Source organism: Leguminivora glycinivorella, chromosome 11 (assembly GCF_023078275.1).
Source record: "Leguminivora glycinivorella isolate SPB_JAAS2020 chromosome 11, LegGlyc_1.1, whole genome shotgun sequence".
Classification (NCBI taxonomy): Eukaryota; Metazoa; Arthropoda; class Insecta; order Lepidoptera; family Tortricidae; genus Leguminivora; species Leguminivora glycinivorella.
In genome coordinates, this window is record NC_062981.1 from 16,710,681 (window position 1) to 16,725,404 (window position 14,724).

The 14,724-nt window shown below is 38.5% G+C and overlaps 1 protein-coding gene across 4 annotated transcripts in view; it reads right to left on the reverse strand.

Annotated features, from left to right (window-relative positions):
• The window catches only part of LOC125231458 (reversion-inducing cysteine-rich protein with Kazal motifs), a 66,391-nt gene that overhangs the window by 3,775 nt on the left and 47,892 nt on the right, over positions 1-14,724 (reverse strand). For 3 of the 4 annotated variants that reach the window (XM_048136926.1, XM_048136925.1, XM_048136924.1), the window contains exons 4-11: positions 8,806-8,889; positions 7,190-7,226; positions 6,468-6,650; positions 5,950-6,129; positions 5,485-5,711; positions 5,210-5,342; positions 1,457-1,598; positions 1,274-1,385 (exon numbers count right to left, since the gene is read on the reverse strand). In XM_048136926.1, the coding sequence (XP_047992883.1) occupies positions 1,274-1,385; positions 1,457-1,598; positions 5,210-5,342; positions 5,485-5,711; positions 5,950-6,129; positions 6,468-6,650; positions 7,190-7,226; positions 8,806-8,889 (1,098 nt within the window). The remainder of the gene's footprint in view (positions 1-1,273; positions 1,386-1,456; positions 1,599-5,209; positions 5,343-5,484; positions 5,712-5,949; positions 6,130-6,467; positions 6,651-7,189; positions 7,227-8,805; positions 8,890-14,724) is intronic. The other variant, XM_048136928.1, reaches the window with a different exon arrangement.

Genomic DNA, 14,724 nt, shown 5'->3' on the forward strand with positions numbered 1-14,724 from the left:
TAATTAAATTATAATAAGGCCTAGTTACCCTTCGGGTTGGAAGGTCAGATGGCAGTCGCTTTCATAAAACTAGTGCCTACGCCAAATCTTGGTAGTAGTTTCCAAAGCGGACCCCAGGCTCCCATGAGCCGTGGCGAATGCCGATGCCGGGATAACGCAAGGAGGATGATAAATGTGATAGCATCTCAATAAAAATCATTCTAGTAACTAATAACTAAACTGTGCATTTTACTTACGTTTACTAAGTTAAATAACCAACTAAATATTCTAAACTAATCAATGAACTAAATACCACTACAGACTCTACAGATTCTAGATAATTATTCACTATTACAAATCTGCTTTCTTTTATATTTCATAAAATGGTAGCACATGGTACGAACGGCAGTACGAAGTTCCCGCAACAGACATAAACTAACATGGCCCCATGCCTAGTCGTTTACGTGAAAGGGATAGCATATCACATTGTTAACTCGGTAAAGAGGGATGGACGCGCCTCGGCGCCGCTCAGCACAACCATATTGACCAGTATAAATGAACTCCGCGGACAATAAACAATATTCAACAAAATAATGAATTTGACTTAACTGTGGAATGTTGTTCCATCTTTTTTACATGTAGAAGTGTTAGAAGACTTGCCACACCACTTTATGCTGTAAGAGACCATTGTTTGCAACCAAAATTGATTATTTAAGATTTTTTCCCGAGCGGACACGGACACTGTTAACGGGTCGTATACTTGGGCGCTACTGATCGGTGTCGCACGCGTTCAAACTTTTATAAACCTGATTTGTCATATGCTTGGTGACCGCGAGTCGCCCTGTAAGGGCCATCTTGTTGTATTGATCTGTGGTTATGCCATTTGGTCTCCGGGCCCTCGTTTTTTAACGTGCAATAAACAAAGCTTTGGGACTTTTGGAAGGTCTCGCTAACAAGTACCTATGTTATGCATCCATCCATACTATTATAAATGGGAAAGTGTGTGTGTCTGTTTGTTAGTCCGTCTTTCACGGCAAAACGGAGCGACGAATAGACGTGATTTTTTAGGTAGAGATAGTTGAAGGGACGGAGAGTGACATAGGCTACTTTTTGTCTCTCTAACGCTCTTTCTAACGCGAGCGAAGCCCCTAGTCTATGGATGACATAATAATTAAGCAAGGCTTGCGGAGGCTTCGCAAAGTTTTATACGACTTCTCATTGAGTTTTTCATTTTCCATCAGTATTATGTCACCCAGGTTGCTGAAAAATATTGAATTATAATAGCTATGCTTACCTTGGCAGTGCACGGTTTGACATGCAGTGCGCAAGCGACGTTTTTCCAAATATCAGTTGGACACTGTGTAGAGTTCTTCAATGGTAACGTCAACCCAGACACCTTTACCGATCTGAAAATTTAAAATAACTTCAGCAAATTCGTTTTACAATTAACTAAAATATAATGCAAAACTCTACATACCCACTATCCTTTTGTTCTGCCACAGCCAAATGGGCGTCAAGATCTGCTTGAGCCGAGCAGGATCTAAATAGACTGGTCGGCCGGTTGTTCAGCTGACTACAGTATGTCAATCCAGCACAGCCTAGTGAACATGGAGCTTCCACTGAAAAACAAAATAGTATCTACGTTCAAAAATTACATTCAGTTCTTCTGACTAATTGAAAAATATAGGTGTGTGGGTATTGGGTATACATCGGTTCATTTTGGGAGAAGTATCATTTTTAACCCCCGACGCAAAAACGACGGGGTGTTATAAGTTTGACGTGTCTGTCTGTCTGTCTGTCTGTCTGTCTGTCTGTCTGTCTGTCTGTCTGTCTGTCTGTCTGTCTGTCTGTCTGTCTGTTTGTCTGTGTGTGTGTGTCTGTCTGTGGCATCGTAGCTCTCGAACGGATGAACCGATTTTGATTTAGTTTTTTTTGTTTGAAAGCTGAATTAGTCGGGAGTGTTCTTAGCCATGTTTGATGGTAATCGGTCCACTATGTCGGAGGTTATTCAAAATTTTAATTAGTTTTTTTTTTAATAAAAAAAAATTACAATGGTATGTGGCTGATTCTTAGCAGCCCGAAATGTATTACAAAAACACCTAAATACTATTTTTTTCAGCCTTCTAGTTCAAAAAATAAAGATTTTACACCGGGTTAGATTTTTTGAAAAAAATTATCCAAATCGGTCCAAAAAATGTCTATATATACGAAAATATAAAATTCGTGTGGCACTGTTGTGCACCGAAAGCCCAAATCTGAAGTCCATTTTGGTCTATCTCTTATCGTTTCCGAGATATAACGTCTTGAAAGTACGAAATGTACTAAACTTCTACTATTTGTTTGTGAAATCGTTGCTATCACATTCCATCAGGCGCTCATGACTAAATTGTATGGAAGAGTCGAAATCCGACTCGCACTTGACCAATTATCGTAGAAAGTTGTGTTTCGACGTAAAACGATGAGGTGTTATAAGTTTGACGTGTCTATCTGTCTCTGTGTGTGTGTGTGTGTGTGTGTGTGTGTGTGTGTGTATGTGTGTGTCTGTCTGTGGCATCGCATCGTGTCGTAGCTCCTGAACGGATCTACCGATTTTGATTTATTTTTTTGTTTATAAAAGGTGAATTAGTCGAGTGTTTTTTATTTATATTAGCTGTAGGTGAGGGCCTTTCTTCCCGTGGGAGAAGGCGACTGTGGGATGTGGGTTAAATTGTGGCGTAGGCGAGAGGCTGGCAACCTGTCACTGCAATGTCACAGTTTCGTTTTCTTTCAACCCCTTATTTGCCAACAGTGGCACTGAAACCTGAGTAGTTTCATGTGCTCTGCCTACCCCTTCATGGGACACAGGCGTGATTGTATGTATATGTAGCTGTAGGTGATGGCCGCTGGTCCAAGATGGTCGCCGCCACAAAAAAAAATATTTATTTATTATGGATTACAGAGGCAAGCCTGATCGCGCGATAAATGATAAAACCAGCAGGGTTAGCACATGATTGCCGCGAGAGTATGTCACCGCGAGATAGACTACCGGTTCTTATGTCATTAATACAATTACGACAAAGACGTGTGATCTCATCTATCTCGCGGCGACATACTCTCGCGGCAATCATGTGCTAGGCCTAAAGGGGCGGCTCATTCTTCGATTCTATCGCCGCGCTACATGTATATGGCAGCGGCCGCGAGTTTCGCGGCCCGTTCACTGGTGACGACCTTCACGCGGCGCAATAGAATTCTATGTCGGCTGCTCGCGTGCGGTCTGTTTGTTAATGTAGGTAAGAATTTAGAATGGCGGCATTTTATGAACATCAAAGGAGTGAGCCTTCAGTATTTGTACTATTATATTCTGTGATATTCGTACTATTAGTAAGTGCGAAAAGGATGGCCTGGCGCGACCATGCTATCGGTGCTGATTTTTAACCGCCGCCTCAAATCTCAAAGGAAGGGGTTCTCAATTCGTCTGTATTTTATTTTTTATGTTTGTTCCTCGATATCTCCGTCGCTACTGAACCGATTTTGAATTTTTTTTTTGATAGTATATGAATACAGATTTGTCCCATTTTTCTCAGAACCCAGTTCTGATGATGGGATCCTGGAGAAATCGAGAGAACTCCTCAAATCTGAAAGGCATACATATGGTGATTTTTGTGTTTTTAATGGAATGGCATGCATTTACTTACGGAACAGTGACATTTGGTGCAGTGGAACTGCTGATGATGGTCAGAACGGAACTCCTCAAATCTGAACGGCACGCTTATAGTGACTTTGGTATTTTTATAAGATCAGCATGCCCTTACGTCCAGAACAGTGACATTTGGTGCACTGGAACTTCTGATGATGGTCAGAACGGAACTCCTCAAATTTGAACGGCACGCTTATAGTGACTTTGGTATTTTTATAAGAACAGCATGCACTTACGTCCAGAACAGTGACATTTGGTGCAGTGGAACTCCTGATGTTGGTCAGAACGGAACTCCTCAGATCTGAACGGCACGCTTAATAGTGACTTTAGTATTTTTATAAAAACAGCATGCACTTACCTCTAGAACATCTTGAACGTAAAAAATGTAGGTAAGTAGGTACTTAACATACAATTCGGTACTTGAATTCCAAAACATAAGAAATATGACAAAAGAAAGAGCCCCCTACAAAAAGAAAGAAATAAAAACCTTAAATTATAAATTTAAAAAACCCCCGACACAAAAAAAAGGTGAATTAAATTAAAAATTAAATAAAAAAAGGGTGAAAAAAAGTGCGAGCTTTCAAAAAGTAATAAAATAACTAAATAAGTAGCTCTAGGAATACCTACCTTCCTTCTTACGAAATACCTACCTTCTTCTTCTTAGGAATATCTACCTACCTTCTACCTTCTTACGAAATACGTAAGATGAAAACCTAACTACGAAATTCTTGAACGTAAAAATTTTGGTACTTAAACATAAAATTACTTGAATTCTTAAACACAAGACATATGACAAAATAAATTATTAATTATTATTCTCTTTATTGATTTCCATTATTAATTAATGGTAAAGTGTTGTCGCGTCGGGGGACCGCTCTTTGCCTGTCTAACTTGAAACTTAAAAACTAAATATTTACACAGCTAAACTAACTTAATAAATGTTTAACAAAAAATTCACTAGATACATATACATTAAACTAACTACCTGAACATGAACAATGTAACTATAAAACCAAAATGTCAAAGGAAGTATTAGAATTACAAGTAACGTATATGTTTACAACCAAACAAACTAGATAAGTGCTGAGCAAAAATTTCAACACCCAATCTTAAAATAAGACTCTAAAGACTGCATCGGAAACACAACCGTCAACGACGTCTGCCCTCGCGCTAATATTGAGAGCGGTCCCCCGACGCGACAACACTTTACCATTAATTAATAATGGAAATCAATAAAGAGAATAATAATTAATAATTTATTTTGTCATATGTCTTGTGTTTAAGAATTCAAGTAATTTTATGTTTAAGTACCAAAATTTTTACGTTCAAGAATTTCGTAGTTAGGTTTTCATCTTACGTATTTCGTAAGAAGGTAGAAGGTAGGTAGATATTCCTAAGAAGAAGAAGGTAGGTATTTCGTAAGAAGGAAGGTAGGTATTCCTAGAGCTACTTATTTAGTTATTTTATTACTTTTTGAAAGCTCGCACTTTTTTTCACCCTTTTTTTATTTAATTTTTAATTTAATTCACCTTTTTTTTGTGTCGGGGGTTTTACCTTCTTCTATGCACTGTGTCAAATCCGTCTCTTGTGGATTGCCCAGACACTCCGAGTCGAATTTCTCAAAATTGTTCGGCCAGTCTGTGTTGAATGTGTTGAAGCAAAGCCTTCTGCAGTTTATTGTTGTCGCCTAAAACAAAAGAAACATATTTTCAGATAAATCAAATATGTTTATTTTTAAGGTCACCTACATTTCTTTTTCTGGTTTTGTACCAATTCATTCTCACAAACTGTTTAAGTGTTAAGAAAGTATATTTAAAAAAATGTTGTACCCTGCTGCAGCAATGTAGTTTAGCAATATCCCGTGGTATGAGATCCTTCGTATCAGGCGGCTCGGCCCTCCGTAAGAAGCATTGCCAGAGTCCATCGTGGATGGCCGGCGCTCCGCAGTCTTGGTTCAGGGCCTCGGCTATTTCACCAGAGTCTCCCGTGCGACGGAGCACAGACTCGCAAGTTGATCTACATTCTTGACTTGGAGATTCATGACAGCAGGGTAGATCTGAAAAAAAAACAACCTTGACATTTAGAAGAGTTAGGTGGTCAGACCACCAAGATCCCTAAAGCTAAGCTCATTGACTGCTTGCATGCCTCAAGGTATTCACTAAAACAACTGACTACAACGCTTCACGTATAAGCATATCAAAAAAAGAAGGCAGTGCTGCAGCTATCTTTACAATACCTAAAGGTTAGTTGACTTCATGGAATATTATTGGAGCAACTGGTGTTCTCATACTTACATTTAGAAGCATCAGCGTGGACTGTAGAAGCAGTAAGGTCCCTCAAACAGTGCAGGAGCGGCGCAGACTGCTCACAAGCTTCGACAGCACGCTCCCGGGCATTTAGTTCGACGTGCGCGGTGCCCACTCGCCAAAGGACGCGCTGGCATGCCTCATGACACGTTAGAGACTGCGTCTGTGCTGAAAATATTAAAAAGGTTTCATTAATCGCTTATAGATAAAAATTATATCATCTAGCCCCTAATTTTTAGAACTTTTTAAACATAAAGTAATACGGACGAGAAGTCATTAAATGTTATGGTACTAACAGCAGTGTGCTTGCGCTTCCTCCTGCCGTTTGACGCAGTTGAAGAAGGCAATCTCGTCAGACCGACGACATACTGACGACAACGCAACGGCACCCACAGCTGCTGCGCAAGCCTGTCGGCATGGCGTCGAGTGAAGTCATTGCGGTCAGAATTGAAGGGCGAACTCTTCTAGACACGTAATAAGTTACTAAGTACTAAGATAATACTAACAGCAGCAAGCTTGCGCTTCCTCCTGCCGTTTGACGCAGTTGAAGAAGGCAATTTCGTCGGACCGGCGACATACTGACGACAACGCAGCGGTGCCGGCGGCAGTCGCGCACGCCTGGCGACACGGCGTGGAACGTCCGAGCGCGCAGCACGCTCGCCCCCACCAGCCAGAGCCTGACACCACTTCTGACAAGTAGAAAAATCCAGGTGATTTTCGATGCATCATAAAAAGAATATCATAATCCATAGTATAGTTCGCTTAAAAACGACACACCAATATAGAAAGTGTTTGACCAAACTCGAATTGTCCGACCCCTGTATTAAGTATAAAATAAATAAAGGTGTAAGGCATACACAGTTCATTTTGCTTGGGGCAAGAGAAAGAGTATCAAAAATTCCAAATAAGTGTTTTGTCTTGCCTAAAAAGTCTCCAACTCAATCTAAGCTTACCTGTAGCAAGTAGTACTTATATATCTACTTAAGTAGTTTATATATGAGTTCTATGATGCATAAAAATTTCAACTAACGTTACTTAAAATTAAAACAGTCGGGCAATAAAAAGTTTATGCAGTAATTAAGTTGTGCATACCTATCAGTAATTTGGGTGTTTCGCAGTAAACTATGAATATTCATGCAAAGCCCATAACTCCGAACAGCTTTAACGAATATGGTATTATTCATTTTAAAAGCAATTTTGTCAAAAGCAACTACTTAATTCGACTCACCTTGAATAGTCACGTTCATGCATATCCAGAACTCGATCTGAAAGCAATTTCATAGACAACATCAATCAATAAATTAAGGATCCCTTTTCATAAGCGTCTTTTGTACCTTGTAACTGGATACTGTGGTAATCTTATACCATTTCAATTACAATACAATACTGGTGGGCGGTTTATTGAGTCCCGTAACCGCTGCGGGATGAAAGGGATCGTAATAATGGCGTATGGTATCACCTTACTACACGTGATGGTAAGAATTTTTGCGTTGGTTTTGTGAACGAGATCTGTCAGGTGTCTTGATCAAACGACGGGAAATTTTTATTTGATGTGCCCGGGAACGTACCTATGATATGCACCTTACTCTATGGTGATAAGTAAATTGAAAAATGTTGAAGAATATTGAATACACTGAGATTTAAACTAACCTAACCACAAAATTAAAATTTTGAAAAAACCCCCGACCGCGACATAGTGGACCGATTTTCATGAAACATGGCTAAGAACACTCCCGACTAACTCAGCTTTCAAACAAAAAAAACTAAATCGAAATCGGTTCACCCGTTCAGGAGCTACGGTGCCACAGACAGACACACACACAGACAAACAGACAGACAGACAGACACGTCAAACTTATAACACCCCGTCGTTTTTGCGTCGGGGGTTAAAAATCGTAATCGTATCGTTAAACAATCTCATTTTTAAAAGTATGGGACGTGGTTAAAAAAAATGATTATTTTACCATTACCCAATGATTCGATGGAATGTTTTTTTCTAAGTTCAAGAAATTTAATTGGTTAAGAACGCCAAAGAAGTCACTTCTTAATGAATAATATCATTTCATAAAATGCTTAATTATCGTTGATTAACGATCTACGATGTTATCTAAGTCATATAAAAAGTTATTCCTAAGAATCATTCCTCTGAAGTGCTACCGGTGTACCGGTTTTCATTTAACTTATTGCTAGCTCTCAACTAAGTAGGCACTAAAGCAACTCAAGTACGTAATTAACTCAATACATAGGTAACATAAGACAACGTATTAAAGATTAGAGGAACACGGTACCTAGCCAACGTCACAATCGCTTACGCTTCGTAAGCTTATCGTAGCTAGCTGTCTCTATCGCCATTCCGTACTGCCGCGAGCCAGGGTACGCAGCCAAATGCACAAACGCTCACGATAATTATCTGTTTCGTAGCTATCTCTCTATCGCTCTTGCGTATTGGCGCGACAGAGCCAGACTGCATTTCTGTCGGCGTCTGGCGTCGACGATTGCCATTCGACTATAGGTGAAAAACTTAAGAAAGTCACCTGTTGTATGTGTGAGTGACGTGTTCGAATAGAGAACACATATTTAAAATTAGTAACACAAACAAAACAAACGCCTATTCGAACACGTCACTCACACATACAACAGGTGCCTTTCTTAAGTTTTTCACCTATACGCCGGCTGATTGCGTTTCGAGCGGCGGCTAACGTCAACGATTGGCATTTCGGCTAGACCTGCTGAAGTGGCGTGACAGAGCCCGACTGCGTTTCAATCGCTACGTAGCGTCATCGACTGTCACTACGGCCAGGCTGGTAGGGGTACTTTACAAAAATGCAGAGATAAGATAGTTACCAGCGTCGGCGTACAGAACTTGTAGATGTTTTGTATCCGTTCCTCCCGCATGGACGCGTTGGACGCTATCTCCACCAGGGACATCTGAAACCAACACAGATTTACAGATAAATAAAGTATCACAAGGAAGTATATAGTCCCTAATAGTTGAGAATTTTAGGAAAATCAATAAACTACAGTTCCCATAAAGTTCCACCCTTGGCTCATTCATTACCTACGTCGTTTTTTTTTGACAAGCTGTACAATGTAGGCTTTGCTTGAGCTTTTTAGGGTTCCGTAGTCAACTAGGAACCCTTATAGTTTCGCCATGTCTGTCTGTCCGTCCGTCCGTCCGTCCGTCCGTCCGTCCGTCCGTCCGTCCGTCCGTCCGTCCGTCCGTCCGTCCGTCCGCGGATAATCTCAGTAACCGTTAGCACTAGAAAGCTGAAATTTGGTACCAATATGTATATCAATTACGCCAACAAAGTGCAAAAATAAAAAATGGAAAAAAATGTTTTATTAGGGTACCCCCCTACATGTAAAGTGGGGGCTGATATTTTTTTTCATTCTAACCCCAACGTGTGATATATTGTTGGATAGGTATTTAAAAATGAATAAGGGTTTACTAAGATCGTTTTTTGATAATATTAATATTTTCGGAAATAATCGCTCCTAAAGGAAAAAAAAGTGCGTCCCCCCCCCCTCTAACTTTTGAACCATATGTTTAAAAAATATGAAAAAAATCACAAATGTAGAACTTTATAAAGACTTTCTAGGAAAATTGTTTTGAACTTGATAGGTTCAGTAGTTTTTGAGAAAAATACGGAAAACTACGGAACCCTACACTGAGCGTGGCCCGACACGCTCTTGGCCGGTTTTTTTGATAATATTAATATTTTCGGAAATAATCGCTCCTAAAGGAAAAAAAAAAACTAAAAAAAAAAGGGTTTAAATTGTGGCGTAGGCGAGAGGCTGGCAACCTGTCACTGCAATGTCACAGTTTCGTTTTCTTTCAACCCCTTATTTGCCAAGAGTGGCACTGAAGCTTTAGTAGTTTCATGTGTTCTGCCTACCCCTTTATGGGATACAGGCGTGATTGTATGTAAAGGAAAAAAAAGTGTGTCGCCCCCTCCCCCTCTGACTTTTGAACCATACGTTTAAAATATATGAAAAAAATCACAAAATTAGAACTTTATAAAGACTGTCTAGGAAAATTGTTTTGAACTTGACAGGTTCAATAGTTTTTGAGAAAAATACGGAAAACTACGGAACCTTACACTGAGCGTGGCCCGACACGCTCTTGGCCGGTTTTTTTATAATACCTCTGCCACAATCTCGACGAGCGGCGTGAGAAGTAGCGAGGGAAGTAGGCAGAGGCATATAGTGTGGCCGCGCTACTCATCATGCCGCTCGTCATGCTCCTCGTCATGCCCACCGCTCCCTATTTTGTCGGTTTTTTGCGCGAGTCAAAGGGCCGGCAACAACCTAGTGCGTTAATCGCGTAAGTAGGGCGGTATCGCGGCACCGCGAGGAGCAGCGCGAGGAGCATACTGTAGCAGTGGTATAAGAATTTATTTAAACTTCTTATTCTACAGTTACCGGCAATAATATTGTATAAAAAGAAGGCCCAAATAATATCTAAAACAATCTTTTTTCTTGAGCCTTAAGAGTGTGTCAAATATTTATGCACCCTTATTTTTGAACGATAATGTTACTGGTGACTGTACCTCTATTGAACGCTTATCTCAGTAAGTAGGTACCTACACATTATATTATCAGCTTTGGTTAGATACTTTTTATTAATTCGATAATTTTATATGTTTATGTTTGGTTTATCATTAGAAGTCAATGCACTAATAAAATAATTAGGTCACATCTTTCAACTCCACATTTAAAGAGCCACAGGATATTAAGTAATGAATCGTAATGACGAATAACTTTACGACTCATAATTTTATAGATTTCTCTGATATCAAACGAGTAAATCTATCCAAAAAGGAACTGACGAGTAATAAAGCTTGTCCAACTAAATGTTTACACAAACTAGCGTATGACTTCTCGCAAACTCTTATTTGATCTAAATTAGTGTTTTAACAAGCAGAAACATCTGCAATCACCCATCCCAGATCAGCGGGCGTAGCACACTAGTGTGATAAAACTTGTCGCGTCGGTGCGTCCCTTTCACACTTACAGAAGATGAGAAAAGGAGGGATCGAGGCGATATGCTATATCACGCGACCATGCTTGCCCACCAGGCCCCTTTGATTTATATGGTGGAAAGTTTTGCTGACTATGGTTAAGGTCTTGATGGCTCAGATGGAAAAGCGCTGGAGTAACGATCCAGAGGCCGTTAGTTCAAGTCTCATAAAAGGCGATAATTTTCCACTTTAAAATTTTATTTATATTTGTTCTAAATGATCAATCAAAATTTGATTTTAGTACTACGAGATAAAGTTGCATTAAAATCATGCATTTCTTGAAATAAGAGGTTTTAGCTGTTATTCTAAGAACACGTGTTCCACTGGACTCTTCGTTAGTTTCTTTGAGGAATTAATTGACTCGGCGGCGCTACATTTACGATCCCCTTTTAAAATATCGCGTTACTGGGACTAGGTTACATTTGTTTTACATTTAAAGTTTTATTTAGACTTACAACAGTTACAAATAATCAAGGTTCCGTAGCATTGAACTGAACCATTCTGACCTGAACAAGTACCTAACAGAAGACGTTCTTTCATTTTGATATAAATATGTACCGTATCAGATAGCAACTTTAATTTTTAGATTAAAAAAATAGGACTGCTGTGACTTGTAACCTAATATATATTTTTTTTAATTTAATTTATTGAAAACAAAGATTACAGTTATACAGTTTCTAATCTTTTCGCCAAACTTACGAAGTGAAGTCCAGCCTCCGACCCGACATGACGTCCGGAATGTCTCAATAAATTCAGATCCTTAATTAATTCAGAAAGCGGTGTAAGTATCCATACACTATCATGGTTAGGTAAAATTAGATCTGTCTATTAAAGTTTTACATAAAAATACATAAAATTGTTTGTTATGTTCAAAAACCGGCATTAAATACGTCACGATATGGCGTGGTTAATCAGTATCAGGATGTGACGAATGAGAATTAAGACGATAAAGGAGGGGTCAATTTTCCATACAAACGCTCTCGACTATTTCCTTCCTGGTTTTTGAAGATAGGGCAATGATTTTTTCAACACAGATTATTATTATTTTTATCTGTGTCGGACCGTTTTAATTTTTTTGATATTTTTATTTTTAAAGACGCTAGAGCCAATCAAAAATTTCCAAAAAATGCCTTTTTCATTATGGCGCAAAAAAAGGAGTGATACTCAAGATTCGTAACAATTAGCCAAAAACTAAACGGTCCGACACAGATTATTTATTTTCATTGTTGTTCAGATTCTCAAATTTCGTTATGATTGATTAAATTTTGAACGAGGAAACAGTCGAGAGCGGAACTTCGATTTTGAAGATTTTTTCGCAATATTTTTAACTGAGTTGTTCTTAATGGACAATTTTTTTTTCGACAAATCTAGTTAATAACACTAGTATATTTAACTAAAATTCCCAAATTGAAAGGGGGGCTCGTTTCCATTTTAGCATTTTCACTCCTGTAGCGTCTTAATGTCATCCCCAGAAACATGCGGGCTGTATCTTCAATTACTCCGTTTTGCTCCAGAATATAAAGGCGACAGATGCAGCTCCGCGTTAAATATTCAATTGGTTCCAATTCACACGACACTTTTTTACTGACTGAGGAAAAAGGGTTCTGTGTTGGGTCTTTGGGTCAGCAACTTTGTAAGGTTTACATCTCAATCTACGTGCCGTGGGTTACAATGCGCATAAATGAAGTGTTACGTGTTCAATTGGTCAACAAAAACGAAACACTTGTGTATTATACAATTTAATCACGAGTGTGAATTAAAGCCCGAAGCCGAAAGCACTACACAACCTACGCACCCCCAATATTTATTTATTTATTATTGTTAGTCATAGACTATGACTCATAGTTGTTAGCGAAAAAAGCCATACGAAACATACGTACATGTAAAGCCACACGAAATTTAGGATAGCAGACATTTATATCATTCCTGTAATAGCGCCTTTTACAAGCAAGTATAGCAATCGAAAACTGAAGTAGATACCAATATACCATACACTAAAGAAAAAGCGATCAAGCCCACTGGTGGCGATTTCCGGCTTCGCCACCAGTCGGCTTAATCGCTTTTTCTTTAGTGTATGGTATCTATTTCAGTTTTTAATTAAGATATAGTAGTGTTACTACTTAAAAAATATACATTTCATAAAATAATTTGATTTGTTAGATCCTGCGAAGTAAGACATACATTTTAAAGGAAGCGAATGCAGATTATAATACATATATTGCTTATATATTTAGAACAGCACATTAGAGGTAGGTGGGTAGATGTATTGTGGGTAATGCAACTGGCATTATCGCGCTGAAGGCGTCGCCGGTGCAGAGGTTATCGCATCACTGATTGACTACTCCAAAAATAGGTACTTAATATTACCTACTGTAAAAGCTTTACTTTAATAAAGCTTGTAGATTTCAAATTGTCATAAATACTTAATGTAATCCTACAATTATTTGTAGATCGTAGGTACAGTCGAGTTCATAAATATATGTATATTTCTTCACCTTAACTCGTTGCAATATAAGGTGAAAAACTGTACACATATTTATGAACTCGACGGTACATAATACGAGTACTTATATGAATACAATAAAATAAATATTCTTCATCTAGTATCTGAAAAATCTTTTAATAGTTATTTGTTATACAAGGGGGCAAAGTTGTATTTTAACGCCGAGTGTGGAATTGAAAAACGAGCAAGTGAAAGGATTCTATAGTTGAACCACGAGCGACGCGAGTGGTTCGAGAATAGAATCCTGAACTTGCGAGTTTTTTAACACACGAGAAGTAAAATACATTTGCACCCGAGTGTAACACAAAACTTTTCCCCTCACTATAGCGAGGAAACTACAACGCAAAAAATGCGTTTATCATTGCTTCCAGTAGTTCCACAGGTGGTAAATCATCTTTATTACTAGATTCACCTACTTTTATAAATTTTAAAGCAGTTAATTTGACTTTATTCAAGGTCAAATTATTTTACCCACTAGTGGATAAAATGCGTTTTTACCCGCTGGTATTAAAGGACAAAACACGTGTTTCCGAGCTAGTGAGGGGAAAAAATATTTACACCTAAATAAGTAAGAGTTGGTATGCGGACAATTAATGCACATGTAGATAGGCATATTTAAATTATTATTACTAAGATCAGCAATCATATTTATCTAGAGATTTATACCATCATGCAACGTTGTAAAAGTTGCAACAATTACTTTTTACGGCTGGACATTGTAATCAATCAGTTTGCCCAACGTAAATTACAAAACTCAACGAACCCCGCATATCCAAACTAAACCACATATACATGTAGTCTAAATATAACAAATATGCTAATTATATACGGTATGTACAGCCATGTACAGCTGAGGGTGCAACCACTATCGCGATAGGTGTCCGGAGTGCAGAGGTTATCTTGCACGTCACTTGCAGCTCCGTGATTGATAACTGCTTCATTAACTTTATTTTGTTGCTCTGTGCATATAAACAGGACTAGGTTTGTTTTTATTATGAAAATATATGATAGGTATTATATCTATTTATAGAAGAACATAACAGTTTCAAACAATCAATTGCAAGAATTTATTGCGTATACAATCGTATTTTGACCTTTTTCTTTTATTTAATTGCGATATGTCTGAGGTTCAGCGAGATGATGGATGTTCGTCGTTCTTCTGTGCCATATTAGTATTTATCGTATGTTAACTTTTTCCCGTTATGTATATATAGGGATCATATATGTATTTTCACAGTG